This window comes from Equus asinus, chromosome 12 (assembly GCF_041296235.1).
Source record: "Equus asinus isolate D_3611 breed Donkey chromosome 12, EquAss-T2T_v2, whole genome shotgun sequence".
NCBI lineage: Eukaryota > Metazoa > Chordata > Mammalia > Perissodactyla > Equidae > Equus > Equus asinus.
Window position 1 is genome coordinate 29,839,695 of NC_091801.1, and position 19,427 is coordinate 29,859,121.

The window sequence follows — 19,427 nt, forward strand, 5'->3', positions numbered from 1 at the left end:
ACATTTATCATAAAATTATTTCTTTTGATAATTTGTTAATAAGGTAACTTATTTGTCTGCAGTAAAGTATAAGTGTGGCAAAGAGAGCTTCTACTGAAGTCAGGGTCTTATTTTAGCTGCTCTGTTGTTTCAAAGAATATTTCTCTACACTTTTATCTTTTTTCCTCAATTTTGATCAGCTTACATGTTTTTTTATAAGTATTATTTAGGTAATATATTAAGTGCTGTGAGTTTCTAGGAAGAAATCAGATACTAGTAATTTATAGTGATGGATTGAGATTTAATCTAAGGCTCAGCGTAAGCTGCTTTAAGCATGATTTATATCCTAGCTATTCTGAGCTTCCTGCAGACCTTGCTTAGTATTTTGTCCTGCCTAGTTCCTTCTCCGTCCTATTGATTTTCATTTTAGATCATTGTTATGTAAAATAAAAGGATCATTGGAAGCATGTATCTCCAATATTGTTATATGATAGAAGAGAGGTGTTAGTTGATATTGGTTGAATCTTACCTTTGAGCTCTTTCCTCCCCCTTAACTCTCTCCCCTCTTTTTCCTTTTCCTCTTTCTCTTCCTTCTTCTCCCCACCTCATTCGTGGATTATCTATTCACTTATCAATGTATCAGTTGTTTACTGATGATCAATTATGTGACAGGCAATGCGTTAGTTACTGAGGGTATGGAAGGATGAATATGACAAGATACTTTTTCACAGGGACTCTGTATTTTATTTAAATTTTTGTCTTTGATGGAGTGACTTCATGAAGTGGTCAGGAAGAATGTTTACAATATGCAAAGCTCAAAAAGTCAGAAGAAGCTTAGAGCCAGACTGAGATTCTTAGTTTTCCCTTTGACCTGATTTGGGAGGTCTCCAGATTGATTATCTACTTTTTATAGAAATTTGAGAAGTAGAGTAGTATAGCTCTTTTCTAATTTTCCTTTCACTATGTGTATTAGAAAGAGTGTAGGCTCTGGAGTGGACAGATCTGGGTGTGAATTCCAGCACTCAATTGTTGGGAGAGTAGCTTGAACTCTCATAGCTAATTTCTCCATCTGTGAAAGGTGGTTAGTAATACCTAACTCGCTTCAAGATTGGGCAAGGATGCAATGAGCTAATAGGTGAAGTGCCTGGGGATAGTAAATATTCAATCTGTATTTATTTCCCTGCCTTTTCTCTCCATAGAATAATAGCACTTTGCCTCTTAAATCTCCTACCTCTGTAAATTGCATCCTTGCTAAGTTAATTTGAACCTAAGCAAAGATCCAGTGCTGCTCTGTTTGATTCTGAAGAGGCAGCATGAATATTTTATTAATATTTAGCAAGATTTAAAAATCTTGTTTAAACTTTATTAACAGTTTCAATTGTTTACCCACAATGCATGGAAAATATGCTAATTTTTGGACGTGTGTTATCTCATTTGGATTTCAGGTTATTTAAAATAGACCCAATCTCTTGGAAGGAATATTAGTTTTTTGGACTCTCCTGTGCTAAATTTGGGACAATACAATCATTAGGTTGAAAATCAGAAGAGGGCTGAAAACCAGAAGAATGTCTTTTGGATATCCACAACTTTGATGTACAAAACTGAGTTAAAATTGAGCCATTGGTAAGGATATAGTAAAGCCATTTCATTTAAACCATCAAAAGGGGAGAAAAAAGTGTCCTTTATCATTCTGTAATTCCTATAACTTTTAAAAAAGATTTCAGTGATGAAGTTGTTTGAGAAGAGTCTAGTTATATAGGTTTTTTCCTACATCGTGAAACTCAGGAAGGAAATTTTTATGCTGAAGACTTGAGGAAGCTTGCTGAGCTACTGTGAGCTGAAGAAATCTAGCAGCTGCTAATTATTTTTTTTTCCATTTGGCTGGATGAATTTTATTTTTGAAAATGTCACTCTCACTTTTTCATAACAGGTGCTGAACTCCAGGTCTCTGTAAATGTTATTCTATTGGTTAAACTGATTTGTCAATCTTTAGTTCTTGAAATAAATTAGAATGTTTTGAGGCTGTGACTGAGAAAGACATTGCAGATCATATTTGTTGTCTAGAATTTTACATCTGTTGTGAGTTTTATTTCTCTTTTTGGCTCTGCTTCATCAAGAGCCTACATAATATGTCACGTGATAAGATAAATTATATTTTTATAACTGTGTGGTTTTTAGCAGAAAGGCTTAGAAAGAAATACTGCCAACTTGAATTTGGATTTTTATTAGCTATATTAATCATGATCTTTAATTCACACCCACACACATAGACACACTCAGACATGCACATATGCACATCTTCCTCTGCAGGCTGTTCATAGTCATAACCTTTTCAAAGAGGCCTGCTCTAGTTTGAGTGTATGGGGGCTGTTTTGCCCACTGCTTTGGCATAGAAGTATTGGTACCAAGAAATTTTATTCCTAAATCTATCCCTCATTCCTTATTTCGGGAATTTATCTATCTTGCTCATTAGATACTAGGTGTGGATGAGCTCTGGTAAGACTGAGACATTTTTCGTCTTGGGATGAGTCCTTTCATACAGTGCTGCCTCAGAAGTGGTTTGCATGTCAGTGCGTTGCTGGGAACTGTTGGTTAGCAGCCTGCAAGGAAAAGTACAGAAAGTGAGAGTATTTAATTTAGCATTTAATTTAGAAACTTAGAGAAATCTGACAGAATATTGTGTGTCTGTTGAATTTAATAATATAAAATTTGAGCTTGTATTTGCATGTCTTTAAGTGTATTTTTCCAGAAATTCATTTTAATTGTATCTTATAAAAGTATTTGTTCACAACTGATTGGAAATTTAAAAACAAACAAAACTAGTCTTTGCCACAGATGGTTTGAGAAGCACTCCTTTAATATATATTTTACAAGGGTAGCAGTTTTGGTGAAGGAAAGATCTGAAATATCACTGGATTCCACCTTGTTCTCAGTAAAGTCAAGATCCCTCCACTCTAATACTTGGACAAAGGCCAAAGTGATACTCACATCTGTAATTTTGTTGAAACAAAGATGCTGTTGAGTTTGAGGCTTCAAAGAGTACCAGATTATCTACCAGATTATCTGGGTTTGTTTCTGGCAAATTCAGTTTCTTAAGTTCTTTCATAACCTTTTCATTCTTCATAATGGGATGGAGAGATGAAATTACAACATGTTTTGAAGGAAAAATAGAGGAGACCTTGATTTGACATAGGGTTGAAGAAAAGGAGAGAATCAAATATGACTAAGTTTTGAAGTGCTCTTACCTTGGAGAATTGAGAGGAGTGGTGGTTTTAGAAGAATACATAGAGCTGTTCTATGTTAGTTGTATTGACTGTGTTGAGCGTATAATTGAGAACTTTAGTTATGATGATGTCTTAAATATGAAGTTTAACTCTCCAGTCAACAAATATATTGTGAAAATAACAAAAGACCATATGAACAAAAGAGCTTTGATGTGTTTCTGAAGTTAGAAGAGAGTAATAAGAAAAGTAACTGGAAAAGATAACAGAAAATTTGGTAGAATAGTAAGTAAAATCTCACAAAAGCAAAAGAAGAGGGAAGAGTCTCATAAAAGGAGAGGTTGTCAGAATTTAGGGCTCCCCACAGTTTAAGGTCTTCAGTTGAATTCCATTATGGCCAGAGAACATTTTCTATATGGTTTCAATTCTTTGAAATTTGAGGCTTGTTTGATGGCTCCTCTTATGGTCTATCATGCTGAATGTACCATGTGCACTTTTAAAAGAATGTGTAGTTTGCAGTTGTATAGTGTTCTCTAAATGTCAGTTGAGTCAGGGTGGTTGATGATGTCATTCAGATCCTCTGTGTACTGATTTTTTGTTTAGTGGTTCTGTCAACTGCCAAGAGATAAAGTTGTTAAAATCTCCAGCTGTTGTTGTGGATTTGTCCATTTCTCCCTTCAGTTCTGCAAATTTTTGTTCATGTATTTTGAAGCTCTGTTATTAATACATTTATATGTGTTACATTTTCCTGAGGAACTGACCTTGAATCATTGTGAAATATCCTTCTTTATTATTAGTAACATTCTGTCTTGATAGCTACTTTATTTGAAATTAATATAGACATGCCAGCTTTCTTATGCTTATGGTTTTCCATCTTTTAGTTTCAACTTATCTGTGTCTTATATTTAAAGTTTGGGTTTCTTTTAGACAAATGTATACTTGGGTCTTGAATTTTTATCTATTCTAATAATCTCTGCCTCTTAACTGGAGTGTTTAGTTCACTGTCGTTTAAAGTAATTATTGGTGTGGTGGGATTGAAGTCTACCATTTTACTGTTTGTTTTCTGTTTGTCTCATCTGTTTTTTGTTCTTCTCTTCCTGCCTTCTCTTAGGTTAATCCTTTTTAAAATTTCATTTTAGTTTTTCTATTGGCTTTTTAACTGTTCTTTTTTGTAGTGTTTTATTTCTTAGAGGTTGTTTTGGTGTTACAAGATGCATACCTAACTGTTTCCATTATTCTTAAAGTTAATATTGTATTATCTTATGTAAAATGTAAGAACCTGCAATGATATAGGTCTGTTTCCCCTTTTTTATGCTAGAGTTATCATATTATTATATAGTATCTACATTTGTTATATACACTGTAATACAGTGTTTTAACTCTTCTTTTAAACAGTCTTATTTATATTATGGAAATTGAGGGAAAAATAGTCTTTTATATTTATCCAACTATTTACCAAGTCTGCGGTTCTTTCTTTCCTTGAAGATTCAGCTTTTCATTTGGGCAGTGTCATTTCCCATGATGTGCAGAATTTCCTTTAGCCCAGGAGTAAGCAAACTATGGTAGCCCGTAGGCCAAATCCGGCCCACCACCACCTGTCTTTGTAAATAAAGCTTTGTTGGAATGCTGCTGTGCTCATTTGTTTTACGTATTTTGTATGGCTGCTTTTGCCCTATAATGGCAGAATTGAATAGCTATGATAAAACTTCAAAGCCTAAAATATTTACTATTTGGCCCTTTTTGGAAAAAGTTTGCCACCCCTGCTTTAGCATATCTTCTACTTCATGTCTGCTGGTGACCAATTATCTTAGTTTTCAATATCTAAAAAGTTTTATTTTACTTTTATTCTTTTCTTTTAATTGAGATGTAATTGACATATAACATTATATTAGTTTCACATGTATAAAATAATGATTCGATATTTGTATGTATTGTGAAATGATCACCACCACAAGTCTAGTTAAGGTCCATCCCCATACACAGTTATAAAATTTTCTTTCTTGTGATGAGAACTTTTAATATTTAGCAACTTTCAGATATAGAATACAGTATTATTAACTACAGTCAACATGCTGTACATTACATCCCAGGACTTATTTGTTTCATAAGTGGAAGTTTGTACCTTTTGATCATCCTCAACCATTTTTCCCACTGGCCCCCCTCCCACCTCTGGCAACCTCCAATCTGTTCTCTGTATTTATGAGGTATTTTTAAATTAATTTTTTTCCAGGTCCCACATATAAGTGAGATCATATGGTATTTGTCTTTCTCTGTCTGACTTATTTCACTTAGCATAATGCTCAAGGTCCGTCCGTATTTTTGCAAATGGCAAGATTTCCTTCTTTTTTATGGCTAAATAATATTTGAGAGAGAGAGTGTGTGTGTGTGTCTGTGTCTGCGTGCACTGGCGCACGTGTGTATCCCATTTTCTTTATCCATTCTTCTCTTGGTGGACAATTAGGTTGTTTCCATTTCTTGGCTATTGTGAATAATGTTGCAGTAATCATGGGAGTTCAGATATCTCTTTGGTATCCTGTTTTCACTTCCTTTGGATAAATACCCAGAAATGGAATTGCCGGATCATATGGTAGTTCTACTTTTAATTTTGTGAGGAAACTGCATGTTGTTTTCCATAATGGCTACACCAATTTACATTCCCAGGAACGAAGCACCAGTGTTCCCTTTTCTCCACAACCTCACTTATCTTTGTTTTTTGATAATAGCCTTCCTAACAGGTGTGATACTTCATTGTGTTTTTAATTTGCATTTCCCTGATGATTAGTGATGTCGAGCTCATTTTCATGTACATGTTGGCCATTTGTGTCTTGTCTTTGGAAAAATGTTCATTCCAATCCTTTGCCCATTTTTTAATCAGCTTGTTTGTTTTTTTGTTACTAAGTTTTTTATATATGAGTTCTTTATATATTTTGGATATTAACCCCTTATCAGATATATGGTTTGCAAATATTTTCTCCCATAGGATGCCTTTTCATTTTGTTTATTGTTTCTTGTGCTGTGCAGAAGTGTTTTAGTATGATGTAGTGCCGCTTGTTGATTTTTGCTTTTGTTGCCTGTGCTTTTGGTGTCATATCCAAAAAATCGTTGCCGTGACCAATGTCAAGGAGCTTTTTCCCTATGTTTTCTTCTAGGCATTTGACAGTTTCACCTCTTATATTTAAATATTTAATCCATTTTGAGTTAATTTTTATGAATGTTGTAAGATAGGGATCCAATTTCATTTTTCTGCATATGGTTTGGAGTTTTCCTAATGCCATTTGTTGAAGAGACTATCTTTTCCCCATTGAGTATTCTTGGCTCACTTGTCAACTATTAGTTGATGGTATATGTAGGGGTTTGTATTTGGGCTCTCCGTTCTGTTCCATTGGACTGTATCAATTTTATGTCAGTACTATACTGTTTTGATTATTATAGCTTTGTAGTTCATTTTGAAATCAGAAAGTGTAATGTCTCCAGCTTTGTTCTTCTTTCTCAAGAATGCTTTGGCTGTTAGAGCTGTTTTGTGGTTCCATGCAAATTTTAGGATTGCTTTTTCTATTTCTGTGAAAAATTTGCCACTGAAATTTTGATAGGGATTGATCTCACTAATTTCTACATGCTAAGCTAAATCTCCTGTGTTTATTTAGCATAATTATTAAGAATATAACTTGTTTGGAAAAATAAATAAGAAGTCTCAAATTTTGGTGCAGTTCATTTGGAAATAATTGTTATTACAGGATTTTTCCTGGGGGGAGGGGCATTTGACAACTTGGTAAAGGTAGCTTTCTTGAGAGCTTGTTTGTTCTTGTCCCTGGACCTGAGCATGGTCCTTGCTCAGAACTATTGGTTAATTTAATGAGCAGTTTATCTTTGTAAATACTTAGATTCCTTGGCTGTTTTCATAAGATGTCTTAAAAATAGAAAAATCACAGAAGAAAATTAGGGAATTTGGCAGAATGTGAGAAAATTGTTCTGATAATTGTTCAAGCAAGAGAGTTTTTATTGCTGTCCTTTGTGCACTTATAGGTTGATTGGAGGGAGAAAAAGATGACTGGAAACTAGAGAGAGACTTGAAGAAACATTCTTTCCTAGCATCCCAAGTGCTCTAGGTGGCCAGTGAATGGAGACTTTGCTGTGGTGTGTTCACGAGCAGGGCTGTGAGAAAGGATTGTGATGGATTTAATTGTAAACATGTTCACTATTTTGAGGCTTGTCTGGGTCAATAATTTAAAATGGTTAGTAAGCCAGTAAGTAAGCAAGCAATCAGAAGTACGCTTTCTCAGAAAGAAGCAAGGGTTTACAGTGCAGTCATCCACTTCATGGGGATAGTTAACCTGAGAATAAGAGGAGGAGAAGGGTGTAAAAGGAAGTTCAGAGGTCTGAGAACTTCACAGAACAAATTACATAGTTTCTCATTATGTGTTTGTCTAATCCAGAACTTTTTAGAAAAATCAACTGAAAGAGAAACTCGCCAAGAGTATGCTCTGGCTATGATTCAGTGCAAAGTTCTGAAACAGTTGGAGAACTTGGAACAGCAGAAATACGATGATGAAGATATCAGTGAAGATATAAAATTTCTTTTGGAAAAACTTGGTGAGAGTGTCCAGGATCTTAGGTATGTTACTCTTTTTATTTCTCACACAGTGGATACATTGGGCCTTGTTTGATTTGCCTAGTATTATAAGGAAATCTAAATCTGTTATTAACTATGAACTCAAAAGATTTCGCTAACACATTATGTCTTCTATTACAAATTAGGGAATATGGGAAAACTGGCTCATCACCATGGCAACAGTTGGGCAGAGCTGTGTGTTCTCTCTTCTCTTTTGGAGAGATTCCCACTGTTCTCTGTTGTCTAAAACCTGCCTGGCTGTACTCCCACAGGATGTTGGCACTGCCCGGGAACCCCTTGAGAGTCTCCTTCTGGTTCAGAATCTTTTTAAAGCAGCAGTGGTTGTTAATTTGGGGAGGAAGTTTACCCATATATGGAAAGAGCATTTTTTTTCCTGCTCTTTTGAAGTCTATTGGCATTATTTATTTTTTATATTAAAAATTATACAAGTGGTATAGATGCAGTAAAGGAAAAAAAAAACCCCTTACACACTACAGAGGGGACTCCATGCCACTTTCCCCATCTTCCCTGCTTAGTCTCACCCCTTTCTGGTTTCTTGTGTTTGCTTCCAAAAAAGCTGCCTGGCCCCTCGCCCCCTGTGTATGCACATGTGCGTGCACACACACACAAAGACACACGAGGTCTGTTTAATAATATCTTGATGATCTTTCCCATTAAAGCATGTGTTTTTTTTTTAATTGCTGATATATTTTTAAAAGAGAGTTACTCTCTAGAAATGGATCTTGCTCTGTGGGTAGATTGGAGTTGAGAGTGAGACTGACTCCACTTTGAATTGTTTGGCTACTTTCTCCACATGTGGCCTTGAATAAGCTTCTTGACATTTTAAAGTCTTAGTTTTCCGTTTGGTAAAACAGCAATAAAAATTCTGATGGATTTGTTGTGAGGTTTTAAGTGTCTAGCAAATGTCTTCAGTGTTGGTTGTGTTTTAGATATGTATTTACCACATAATTCAGTACAGCGTGTAATCCCAAGGTCCAAAAGCTTTTATAGAGGTGAGAGGTATCACCCATATCAGTGGTTTGTAATGGAGTTTTGTGGAGGGAAGCAAATGGTCTTTTTCTCTAATTTTAAATATGAATAAATTGATTATAATAATAGGCCAGCAATAGGATTACAGTTTTTAGAAATTCTATTTTATTATGTTTATTTAAAAAATATCTTTAGTTCTTCTGCAATAATGATTTAAGACCCTTTTTAAAAATGAATAAGATTAGTGATAGCTTTCTAAAGTATTTAGTCTATGTTAGCCAATTATTATTACTTACTGATTTTTCATGTTTAATTTGGTAACTTGAAAAATACTGCTATTTACATAAAGCTTATAGGGTGATAGGTGCTCTTGAAAAAGATTTGTCTCTTTTTTTGCTGTTACATGTTTAGAATATTAATGTTAAACAATACATGTTTACTTCTTATACTAACTGGCCTTACATTAAAATAAATTACTCTTGATTCAACAGGACACTCGGATCAACTTAACCAGTAATTCCTGGTTATACTAAATTATCAATCAGTATTAAATGGCTACTACTTTTTAAAATTTTTGCTTGAAAGAAAGTCCAAGCATGTCCTGTCACTGTGTTTGTCTACAGGCTAATTACATTAAAAATTTAAAATATGAGGTTTTGACTAATTAAGTTACTTGATACATAGTGAATGATGTTTGAATTAAAGTGCGTTGCAATTTGTTACATGTACGGGGTTTTTGTTTTTAATTTATAATGAGTTAATTCAGTTAATGAACTCCCTTTACACTGTTGGTAATCACATTTTACAATATTGTACCAATATGTGTGGGGTTTTTTTTCTTTCCTGAGGAAGATGCACACTGAGCTAACATCTGTTGCCTATCTTCCTTTTTTTGCTGAGGAAGATTTGCCGTGAGCTAGCATCTGTTGCTAGTCTTTCTCTGTTTTGCATGTGAGCTGCTGCCACAGCTTGGCCACTGACAGATGAGTGATGTAGGTTCGTGCCTGGGAACCGAACCTGGGCCGCCAGAGTGGAGCATGCCAAACTTAACCACTAGGCCACTGTGGCTGGTCTCCAATATGTGTTTTTGCTTTTGTCATGCAATATTGTAGTTTATGACATTTATAGTATCATAGTATTAGAATATACTGTTTTGTTTATGTTAAAATAATATACTAATTTACATTAATGTATCTAGTGGTCTGGCAAATATGAGATATTTTAAGTGACACGGTATAAACTCTGCTAGATTATCAGATATTACGTATATAGTAGGGTAAGGATTTTGAAAGCAAGTGCTCCTTTTAATATCTCATGATGAACATTCCGATTTTGCAGGCATATTGTCCTTTGTACCTTGAGTAAATTTCACGTGATTTATTAAAGATTTAAGCTGTTTACACTTGTTTAGTGTTCGTTTGTTAATGTGTAAAGGATTTTCAGTCTTTGTAGTTAAATCATTAATGAAGATATTTTATTTTGCTTAATTTTGGAGTATCTTTCAGATTCTCATAAACTGTGAACTCTTTAAAAAATTTTATAGCTCATTTGATGAATACAGTTCAGAACTTAAATCTGGAAGATTGGAATGGAGTCCTGTGCACAAATCTGAGAAATTTTGGAGAGAAAATGCTGTGAGGTTAAATGAGAAGAATTATGAGCTCTTGAAGTAAGTTTTCAGTTCCAGTTTACACTTTAATACCTGTTGTTCCAAATCCTCACAAACATGTTTTCATCGCTGTTTTTAGAATTTTAGGTATTCCGTAGTTTCAATTTGTATTTTCTTGCTCACTAATGTGGTTGAATACTTTTTCTTGTGCTTATTGGCCTTTTGGATATCATTTTTTTTCCCCAGGAGAAATGCCTGTTCAAGTATACATATTTTTCATTTTGTAAGGGTTCTGTATGTATTTTGAATATGAATTCTTTGTCGTATGTATTCATTACAGCCCTTTTCTCCTACTCTGTCACATGCTGTTTTACTCTTTCCTTTTAATGTAGCTCAGTTTGTTGATCTTTTCCTTTATGACTAATGCTTTTTTTGTGTCATAATTAAGAAGTTTTTTCCCTATCCAAGGTCATGAAGATATATTTCTGTGTTATCTGCTAGAACCTTTATTGTTGAACATCTTACATTTAGGTCTCCATTCCATCTGGAATTGGTTTTTTGGTAAGGTATAAAGTAGGGGTGAAGGTTCATTTTTTTCATTACTTGGATGTCTAATTGAACCAGCACCATTTATTGAAAGTAACGCATTCCAACTGCTTTGCAGGGTTCCTTTTGTCATAATAGGATGACCAAATATGTGCAAGTGTCACTCTTTCTTTCTTTTTTATTGAGATATAAATCACATATCACACAATTCGCCCATTGAAAGTGTACAAATTGGTGGTTTTTAGTATGTTTGCAAATATGTATAACCATCGACCCAGTCAATTTTAAAACATTTTTGTCACTTGAAAAAGAAACCCTGTATCCTTTAGCTGTCATGTTTCTATCCATTTATCTACCCAGTCCTAAGCAACCACTAATTTGCTTTCTGTCTCTAGAGGTTTGCTTATTAGAAAATTTCATATAAATGGAATCATATAACATTTGTCCTCTTGTGACTGGCTTCTTTCATTTACCATAATGTGTTCAAGTTTCATTCATGTTGTAGCATTTATCAGTACTTTATTCCTTTTTATGGTCAAATAATATTCCAGTATATGGATATATCACATTTTATTCATCTACTCATCAGTTGATAGACATTGGGTTATTATGAAAAATACCAGTAATAAACATTTGTGTACAAGTTCTTGTGTGGATGTATGTTTTTATTTCTCTTGCTTGGGTAGATATTTAGGAGTAGAATTGTTGAATCCTGTGGTAACTCTATGTTTAACCATTTGAAAAACTGCTAGACTGTTTTCCAAAATGGCTGTAGAATTTTATATTTCCACCAGCAGTGTGTGAGGGTCTGATTCCTCCACATCCTTGTCAACACTTGTTATTGTCTGACTTTTTGGTTCTAGCCGTCTTATGAGTGTGAGGTGGTATCTCATGTGGTTTTTATTTTTGTTTCCTTGATGGCTAATGATGTTAAATATCTTTTCATATGCTTATTAGCCATTTTACATCTTTTTTGGAGAAATGTCTGTTTAGATTCTTGGTTCATTTTTCAATTGGATTGTCTTTTTATTATATAGGTGTAAGAGTTTTTTATATATTTTGGTTACAAGTGCCTGATCAGATATATGATTTGCAAATATTATCTCCCAGTTTTTGGGTTATCTTCTCACTTTCTTATAGCGTCCTTTAAAGCAAAAACATTTTAAAATTTTGTTGCAATCCAATTTATTTTTTCTTTGGTTCCCCATGCTTTTGGTGTCATACCTAAGAATCCATTGCCAAAATGAAACCTATGAAGAATTAATCCTATGCGTCCTGTAATATTTTTATCGTTTTAGTATTAGGTCTTTGATCCATTTTGAGTTAATTTTTTATATGATGTGAGGTAAGGGTCGAACTTCGTTCTTTTGCATGTGGCTATCCAGTTGTCCCAGTAATATTTGTTGAAAGGACTATTTTTTCCCCATTGAATCATCTTGGCATTCTTATTGAAAATCAGTTGACTGTAGACATGTGGGTTTACTTCTGGATCTTCAGTTCTGTTCTGTTGGTCTGTATGACTGTTCTGATACCAGTACTACACTGTTTTGATTACTGTTGCATGTTTGGAAATCCAGAAGCATGAGTCTTTCATTTTCTTCTTTTTTTTTGAGCATATCTTAATTTATTTAATCAGTTCCTTAATGATGGATATTTAATATTGTTGCCACATTTTGCTGTTACAAACAATGTGAGAATCACACATCTTACCATAACTTTTAACATTAATAGACTTTAATTTTTAAAATAATTTTAGGTTTACAGAAGAATTGAGAGGAAAGTACAGAGAGTTCTCGTATACCCTCTCTTCCCCTACCAGGCACAGCTTTCCTTATTTTTAATGTCTTTCATTACTGTGGTACATTTGTTACGATTGATGAACCAATATTTATACTTTATTTTTAACTGAAGTCCATAGTTTACATTAGGGTTGATGCTCTCTGTTGTGCAGTTGATTGTGTTATAAGTTCTGTGGGTTTTGACAAATGCAAAATGCCACATATCCTCCATTACAGTGTCGTACAGTTTTACTGCCCTAAAAATTCCCTATGTTCTACCTCTATCGTTTCTCTCTTCCTCCTCCTTTCTCTGAACTCCTGGCAACCACTGATCTTTTTACTGCCTCTGTAGTTTTTCTTTTTCCAGAATGTCTTATAATTAGAATCAAACAGTATATAACCTTTCAGACTGGCTTCTTTCCCTTAGCAAAATGCATGTAGGGTTCCTCTATGTTTTTTTGTGCCTTGATAGCTCATTTCTTTTTATTTCTGAATATCTCATTGTATGGATAGTTTGTTTATCCATTGAAGGACATTTTGGTTGCTTCAAAGTTTTGGCAATTATAAATAAAGTTGCCATAAACATCTGTGTACAGGACATGAGTTTTCAGGTCATTTGAGTAAATACCAAGAGAGCATGATTGCTGATTGTATGGTAACACTATGTTTACTTTTCTAAGAAACTGACAAACTGTCTTCCCAAGTGACTATATTGTTTTGCATTCCTGCCTGTGATGAATGAGAGTGCCTCTTGCTCTACATCTTTGTTAGCATTTGGTGTTGTCTGTGTTCAGGATTTTGGCCATTCTGATAGGTGTGTAGTGGTATCTCATTGTTGTATTAATTTACAGTTCCCTAATGACATGATGTTGATTATCTTTTCATATGCTTATTTGCCATCTGTCTATCTTCTTTGATGAGGTATCTGTTCAGGTCTTTTAACAATTTTAAATTTAGTTGTATGTTTTATTATTGTTGAGTTTTAAGAGTGCTTTGTATGTTTTAGATAGAAGTCCTTTATCAGATAGGTGCTTTGCAAATATTTTCTCCCTGTCTCTGGGCTTGTCTTTCCATTCTCTTCACATAGAAAGCAGAAGTTTTTAATTTTAATGAAGTGCAACTTATCAGTGTTTTCTTTCATGGATTGTGCCGTGTTGTTGTATGTAAAAAGTCATCGCCATAACCGAGGTTGCCTAGATTTTCTCCTGTTATTATTTCTGGAAGTTTTATAGTTTTGTGTTTTTCATTTAGATCTATGATTTATTTTGAATTTATTTTTGTGGAGGATGTAAAGTCTGTATCTAGATTTACTTTTTTGCTGTGTGGATATCCAGTTTTTCCAGCACCATTTATTTGAAAAGACTTTGCTCCATTGTATAGCTTTTGCTCCTTTGTCAAAGATTAGTTGCCTGTATTTCTATTGTCTGTTTCTGGGCTCTCAATTCTGTTCCGTTGATCTGTTTGGCTATTCTTTCACCAATACCATAGTCTGTTAATTACTGTAGCCTTATAAGTAAGTCTTGAAGTCAGATAGTGTCGGTCCTCTGACTTTGTTCTTCTGCAGTATTGGGTTGACTATTTCAGATCTTTTGTTTCTCCATATAAACTTCAGAATTAGCTTGTCAATATCCACAAAATAACTTGTTGGGATTTTGGTTGGGATTCCATTGAATCTGTAGATCAAGTTGAGAAGAACTGACAATTTGATAATATTGAGTCTTCCTATTCATGAACATGGAATCTCTCTCCATTTATTTAGTTCTACTTTGATTTCTTTCATCAGAGTTTTGTATTTTTCCTCATATAGATCTATTCTGTTAGATTTATATCTAGATATTTCATTTTTGGGGGGTGCTAAGTAAATGATATTATGTTCTAAATTTCAAGTTCTCTTATTCATTGCTGGTATATAGGAAAATGATTGACTTTTTGTATGTTAACCATGTATCCTGCAACCTTGCTATAATTGCTCATTAATTCCAGGAGTTTTTTAATTGATTTTTTTGAATTTTCTGCTTAGACCATGGTGTCATCTGCAAATAAAGACAGTTTTATTTTTTTTTCCGAATCAATACTCCTTTTATTTTTTTTTCTTGTCTTGTTGCATCAATGAGTACTTCCAATATGATGTTGAAAAAAAGAGGTGAAGGAACATCCTTACCTTGTTTCTGATCTTATCAGGAAAGCTTCTAGTTTATCACCAGTGAATATATTAACTGTCGGTTTTTTGTAAATATTCTTTATGAAGTTGAGTAAGTTCCATCTATTCTTAGTTTGCAGAGAGTTTTTGTCACTGATGGGTGTTGAATTTTGTTGAATGATTCCTCTGTATCTCTTGATAGGATCATGTGATTTTTTATTCTTGGCCTGCTGATGTGATGGGTTACATTCATATATTCTCACATCTTGTACCTGCAATAAATCTGACTTGGTTGTAGTACATAATTCTTTTCATACATTGTTAGATTTGATTTCCTAATATTTTGTTGAGGATTTTTGCACCTGTGTTCATGAGAGAGATTATCTATAATTTTCCTTTCTTGTGATGTCTTTATTTGATTTTGGGTGTTACAGTAATGCTGCCTTTATAGAATGTGTTAGGAAGTGTTCTCCTGCTTCTATTTCCTGGAAGAAATTGTAGAGAATTAGTATCATTTCCTCCTTAAATGTTTCGTATAATTTATTACTGAGACCATCTGGGCCATTTGCTTTCTGTTTTGGAAGGTTATTAATTATTGATCCAATTTCTTTGACAGATATATACCTCTTCAGATGATGTTTCTCCTTGAGTGAGCACCTTGAGGCCCTCCAAATGGCTGGGCTTCTAGGAGTTTTTATCTTTCAAGCTAGTCCTTGCTCAGTTTCCAGCAATTAGTCAATTACCCTTTAAGTGTTTCTTTTACTTGATGGGTCTAGCAGCAGCTTCTGCTCCCAATGAGCTCTGAGTCTGTATTTGTTTGTCTCTTTAGCTTGTGGGATGGTGGTTTGCACTGGGACCTCAGTTCTCTGTTGGATCTAAAAAGAGGTGTTGATTTTCAGTTTGTTTAGCTTTTTCTTCTTGTGAGGACAAGAGTGATGACTTCTAACCTGTTTACGTGTTGAATTGGAAACTGGAAGCCTGTTTTTCTTTTTCAAGATGGTTTTGGCTGTTCTGGGTCGCTTGCCATTTCATATGAATTTTAGAATCAACTTGTTAAATTCTACAAAGAAGCCAGTTGGGATTCTATTAGGGATTGTGACAGAAGCTGTAAATCAATTTGGGGAGTATTGCCATCTTAATATTTAGTATTCAGATCCATGAACATGGGGTGCTTTCCTATTTATTTAGATTATGTTTAATTTCTTTTTAGCAGTGTTTTGTGGTTTTCAGAGTATATGTTTTGCATTTTTTGCCACATTTATTTCTAAATATTTTCTTTTCATGCCATTGTAAATGGAACTGTTTTCTTAACTTCATTTTCAATTGTTCATTGCAAGTTTATAGAAATACAATTGGTTTTTGTATATTGCTCTTGTATTCTGAAATCTTAGCTCTTTTTATTAGTCTTAATAGTTTTTCTTTAGTGGATTCCTTTTCATTTTCTATATACAAAATCATGTCATCTGTTAATAGAGAGTTGTACGTCTTACTTTCCAATCTGGATGCCTTCTGTTTCTTTTTCTTGCCTAATTACCCTGCCTAGAATTTCTACTATGCAAATTCTTCCTGAATTCTTTATTCTGTTCCGTAATTTACTTGTCTGTTCTAGCTCCAATGCTACATTATGTTAATTGCTGTACTTTATAGTAAGTCTTGGTATATGATAGCATGAGCACTCCAAATTTGTTCCTCCAAGGTGTCTTGGTGCCTTTTGGCTCTGTGGATTTCTGTATGTATTTTAGAATAAACTTGTTAACAGTTCTGGTACAATTTTGGTTGGGATTGAATCTATAGTTCAGTATAGGGGGAATTGGTATTTTTAAAATTTGAGGTTCTCCAATCCATGAACATGGTGTATCCTTCCATTTGTATAGGATTTCCTTCAGATAATGTTATGGTCTTACCCATCTTTCATTATATTTTTTCCTATGTATTTGGTTTTTTGGCATTCCTGTAGATTATGCCATTTAAAGTTTTTTGTTTTCTATTTCAGCCTCAGTAGAACTTTTTGTGATGAAAGAAATAGTTTATGTTTGTGCTGTTCAGTACAGTAGGCAGTGGCTAAAGAGCACTTGAAATGTTGCTGGTGCGACAGAGAAATTGAACTTTTAGTTTACAGGCATACCTTGGAGACACTGCCGATTTGGTTTCAGACCTCCGCAATAAAGTGAATATTGCAATAAAGTGAATCACACCAATTTTTTGGTTTCCTAGTGCATCTAAAAGTTATGTTTACACTGTACTGTGTCATTTAAGTGTGCAATAGCATTGTCTCTGAAAAAACAATATACATACCTTAATTAAAAGATACTTTACTGCTAAAAATGCTACTACCATCTGAACCTTCAGTGAGTTGTAATCTTTTTGCCAGTCTAGGGTCTTGCCTTGATATTGATGGCTGCTGACTGATCAGGGTGGTGGTTGCTGGAGGTTGGGGAGGCTGTGGCAATTTATTAAAATAAGACAGTAATGAAGTTTGCCGCATTGATTGACTCTTCCTGTCACAAACAATTCCTCTGTGGCATGTGATGCTGTTTGATGACATTTTACCTGTGGTAGAACTTTCAAAGTTGGAGTCAATCCTCTCAGACCCTGCCACTGCTTCATCATCAACTAAGTTTATGTAATATTCTAAATCCTTTGTTGTCATTTCAACAGTCTTTACAGCATCTTTATCAAGAATAGATTCCATTTCAAGAAGCCTCTTTCTTTGCTCATTCACAGGAGGCAACTCCTCAGCCATTAAATTTTTATTATGAGATTGCACCGTTTCAGTCACATCTTCAGGCTCCACTCTAATTCTGGTTCTCCTGCTATTTCTACCACATCTGCAGTTACTTCCGTCACTGAAGTCTTGAACCCCTCAAAGTCAATCATGAAGGTTGGAATCAACTTCTTCCAAACTCCTGTTATTGTTGATTTTTTCTTTTTTTTGCAGGGAAGGATTCGCCCTGAGCTAACATCTGTTGTCAATCTTGCTCTTTTTTTTTCTTCTCCTCAAAGTCCCAGTGCATGGTTGTATATCCTGTTTTAATTCCTTCTAGTTCTTCTATATGAGCCACCACCACAGCATGGCAACTGACAGACGGGTGGTGTGGTTCTGTCACCGGGAAACCAACCTGGGCCACTGAAGCAGAGAGAGTGGAACTTTAACCACTAGACCATCAGGGCTGGCTCTGTTGATATTTTGACCTCTTTCCATGAATCACGAATGTTCTTAATGGTATTTATAGTGGTGAATCCTTTCCGGAAGGTTTTCAATTTACTTTGCCCAGATCCATCAGAGCAGTCACTATCTATGGCAGCTATAGCCTTATGAAATGTATTTCTTAAATAATAAGACTTGAAAGTTGAATTACTCCTTGCTCCATGAGCTTCAGAATGGATGTTGTGTTAGCAGGCATGAAAACAACATCAGTCTCATTGTACATCTCCATCAGAGCTCTTGGGTGACCAGGTATGTTGCCAATGAGCAGTAGTATTTTGAAATGAATTTTTTTTCTGGGTGGTAGGTCTCAACAGTGGGCTTAAAATATTCTGTAAATTATGTTATAAGCAGATGTGCTGTCATCTAGGCTTTGTTGTTCCATCTATAGAGCACAGGCAGAGTAGATTTAGCATAATTCTTAAGGGCCTCATGATTTTCAGAATGGTAAATGAACATTGGCTCCAATTTAAAGTCACCAGCTGCATTACTCCCTAACAAGAGAGTCAGCCTGTCCTTTGAAGCCTTGAAGCCAGGCATTGACTTCTCCTCTCTAGCCATTAAAGTCCTAGACAGCATCTTCCAATATCAGGCTGTTTTGTCTACATTGAAAATCTGTTGTTTAGTATAGTCACCTTCATTAAGTATCTTCGCTAGATCTTCTAGATAACTTGCTGCAGCTTCTACATCAACATTTGCTGCTTTACCTTGCACTTTTATGTTATGGAGACGGCTTCTTTCCTTAAACCCCATGAACCAGGGCCGGCCTGGTGGCGCAGCAGTTAAGTGTGCACACTCTGCTTTGGCGGCCCGGGGTTCGCCAGTTCGGATCCCGGGTGCGGACATGGCACCGCTTGTCAAGCCATGCTATGGTAGGCGTCCCACATATAAAGTAGAGGAAGATGGGCACCGATGTTAGCTCAGGGCCACGCTTCCTCAGCAAAAAGAGGAGGACTGGCAGTAGTTAGCTCAGGGCTAATCTTCCTCAAAAAAAAAAGAAAGAAAAAACAAACCCATGAACCAACCTCTGCTAGCTTCAAACTTTTCTTCTGCAGCTGCCTCACCTCTCTCACCCTTCATAGAATTGAAGAGAGTTAGGGGCCTTGTTCTGAGTTAGGCTTTGACTTAAAGGAATGTTATGGCTTGTTTGGTCTTCTATCTAGACCACTAAAGCTTTCTCTGTATCAGCCATAAGTCTGTTTCACGTTCATATCATTCATGTGTTCACCGGAGTAGCACTTTTAATTTCCTTCAGGAATTTTTCCTTTGCATTTACAACATGGCTAACTGTTTGGCCTAAAAGGCTTAGCTTTGAGCCTATCTTGGCTTTCAGCATGCCTTCCTTGCTAA

The 19,427-nt window shown here is 35.0% G+C and overlaps 1 protein-coding gene across 10 annotated transcripts in view; it reads left to right on the forward strand.

Annotated features, from left to right (window-relative positions):
* Positions 1–19,427, forward strand: part of ATP6V1H (ATPase H+ transporting V1 subunit H) — a 123,505-nt gene that overhangs the window by 44,514 nt on the left and 59,564 nt on the right. For all 10 annotated transcript variants that reach the window (XM_014838771.3, XM_014838772.3, XM_070481289.1 and 7 more), the window contains 2 exons: positions 7,634–7,812; positions 10,343–10,468. In XM_014838771.3, the coding sequence (XP_014694257.1) occupies positions 7,634–7,812; positions 10,343–10,468 (305 nt within the window). The remainder of the gene's footprint in view (positions 1–7,633; positions 7,813–10,342; positions 10,469–19,427) is intronic.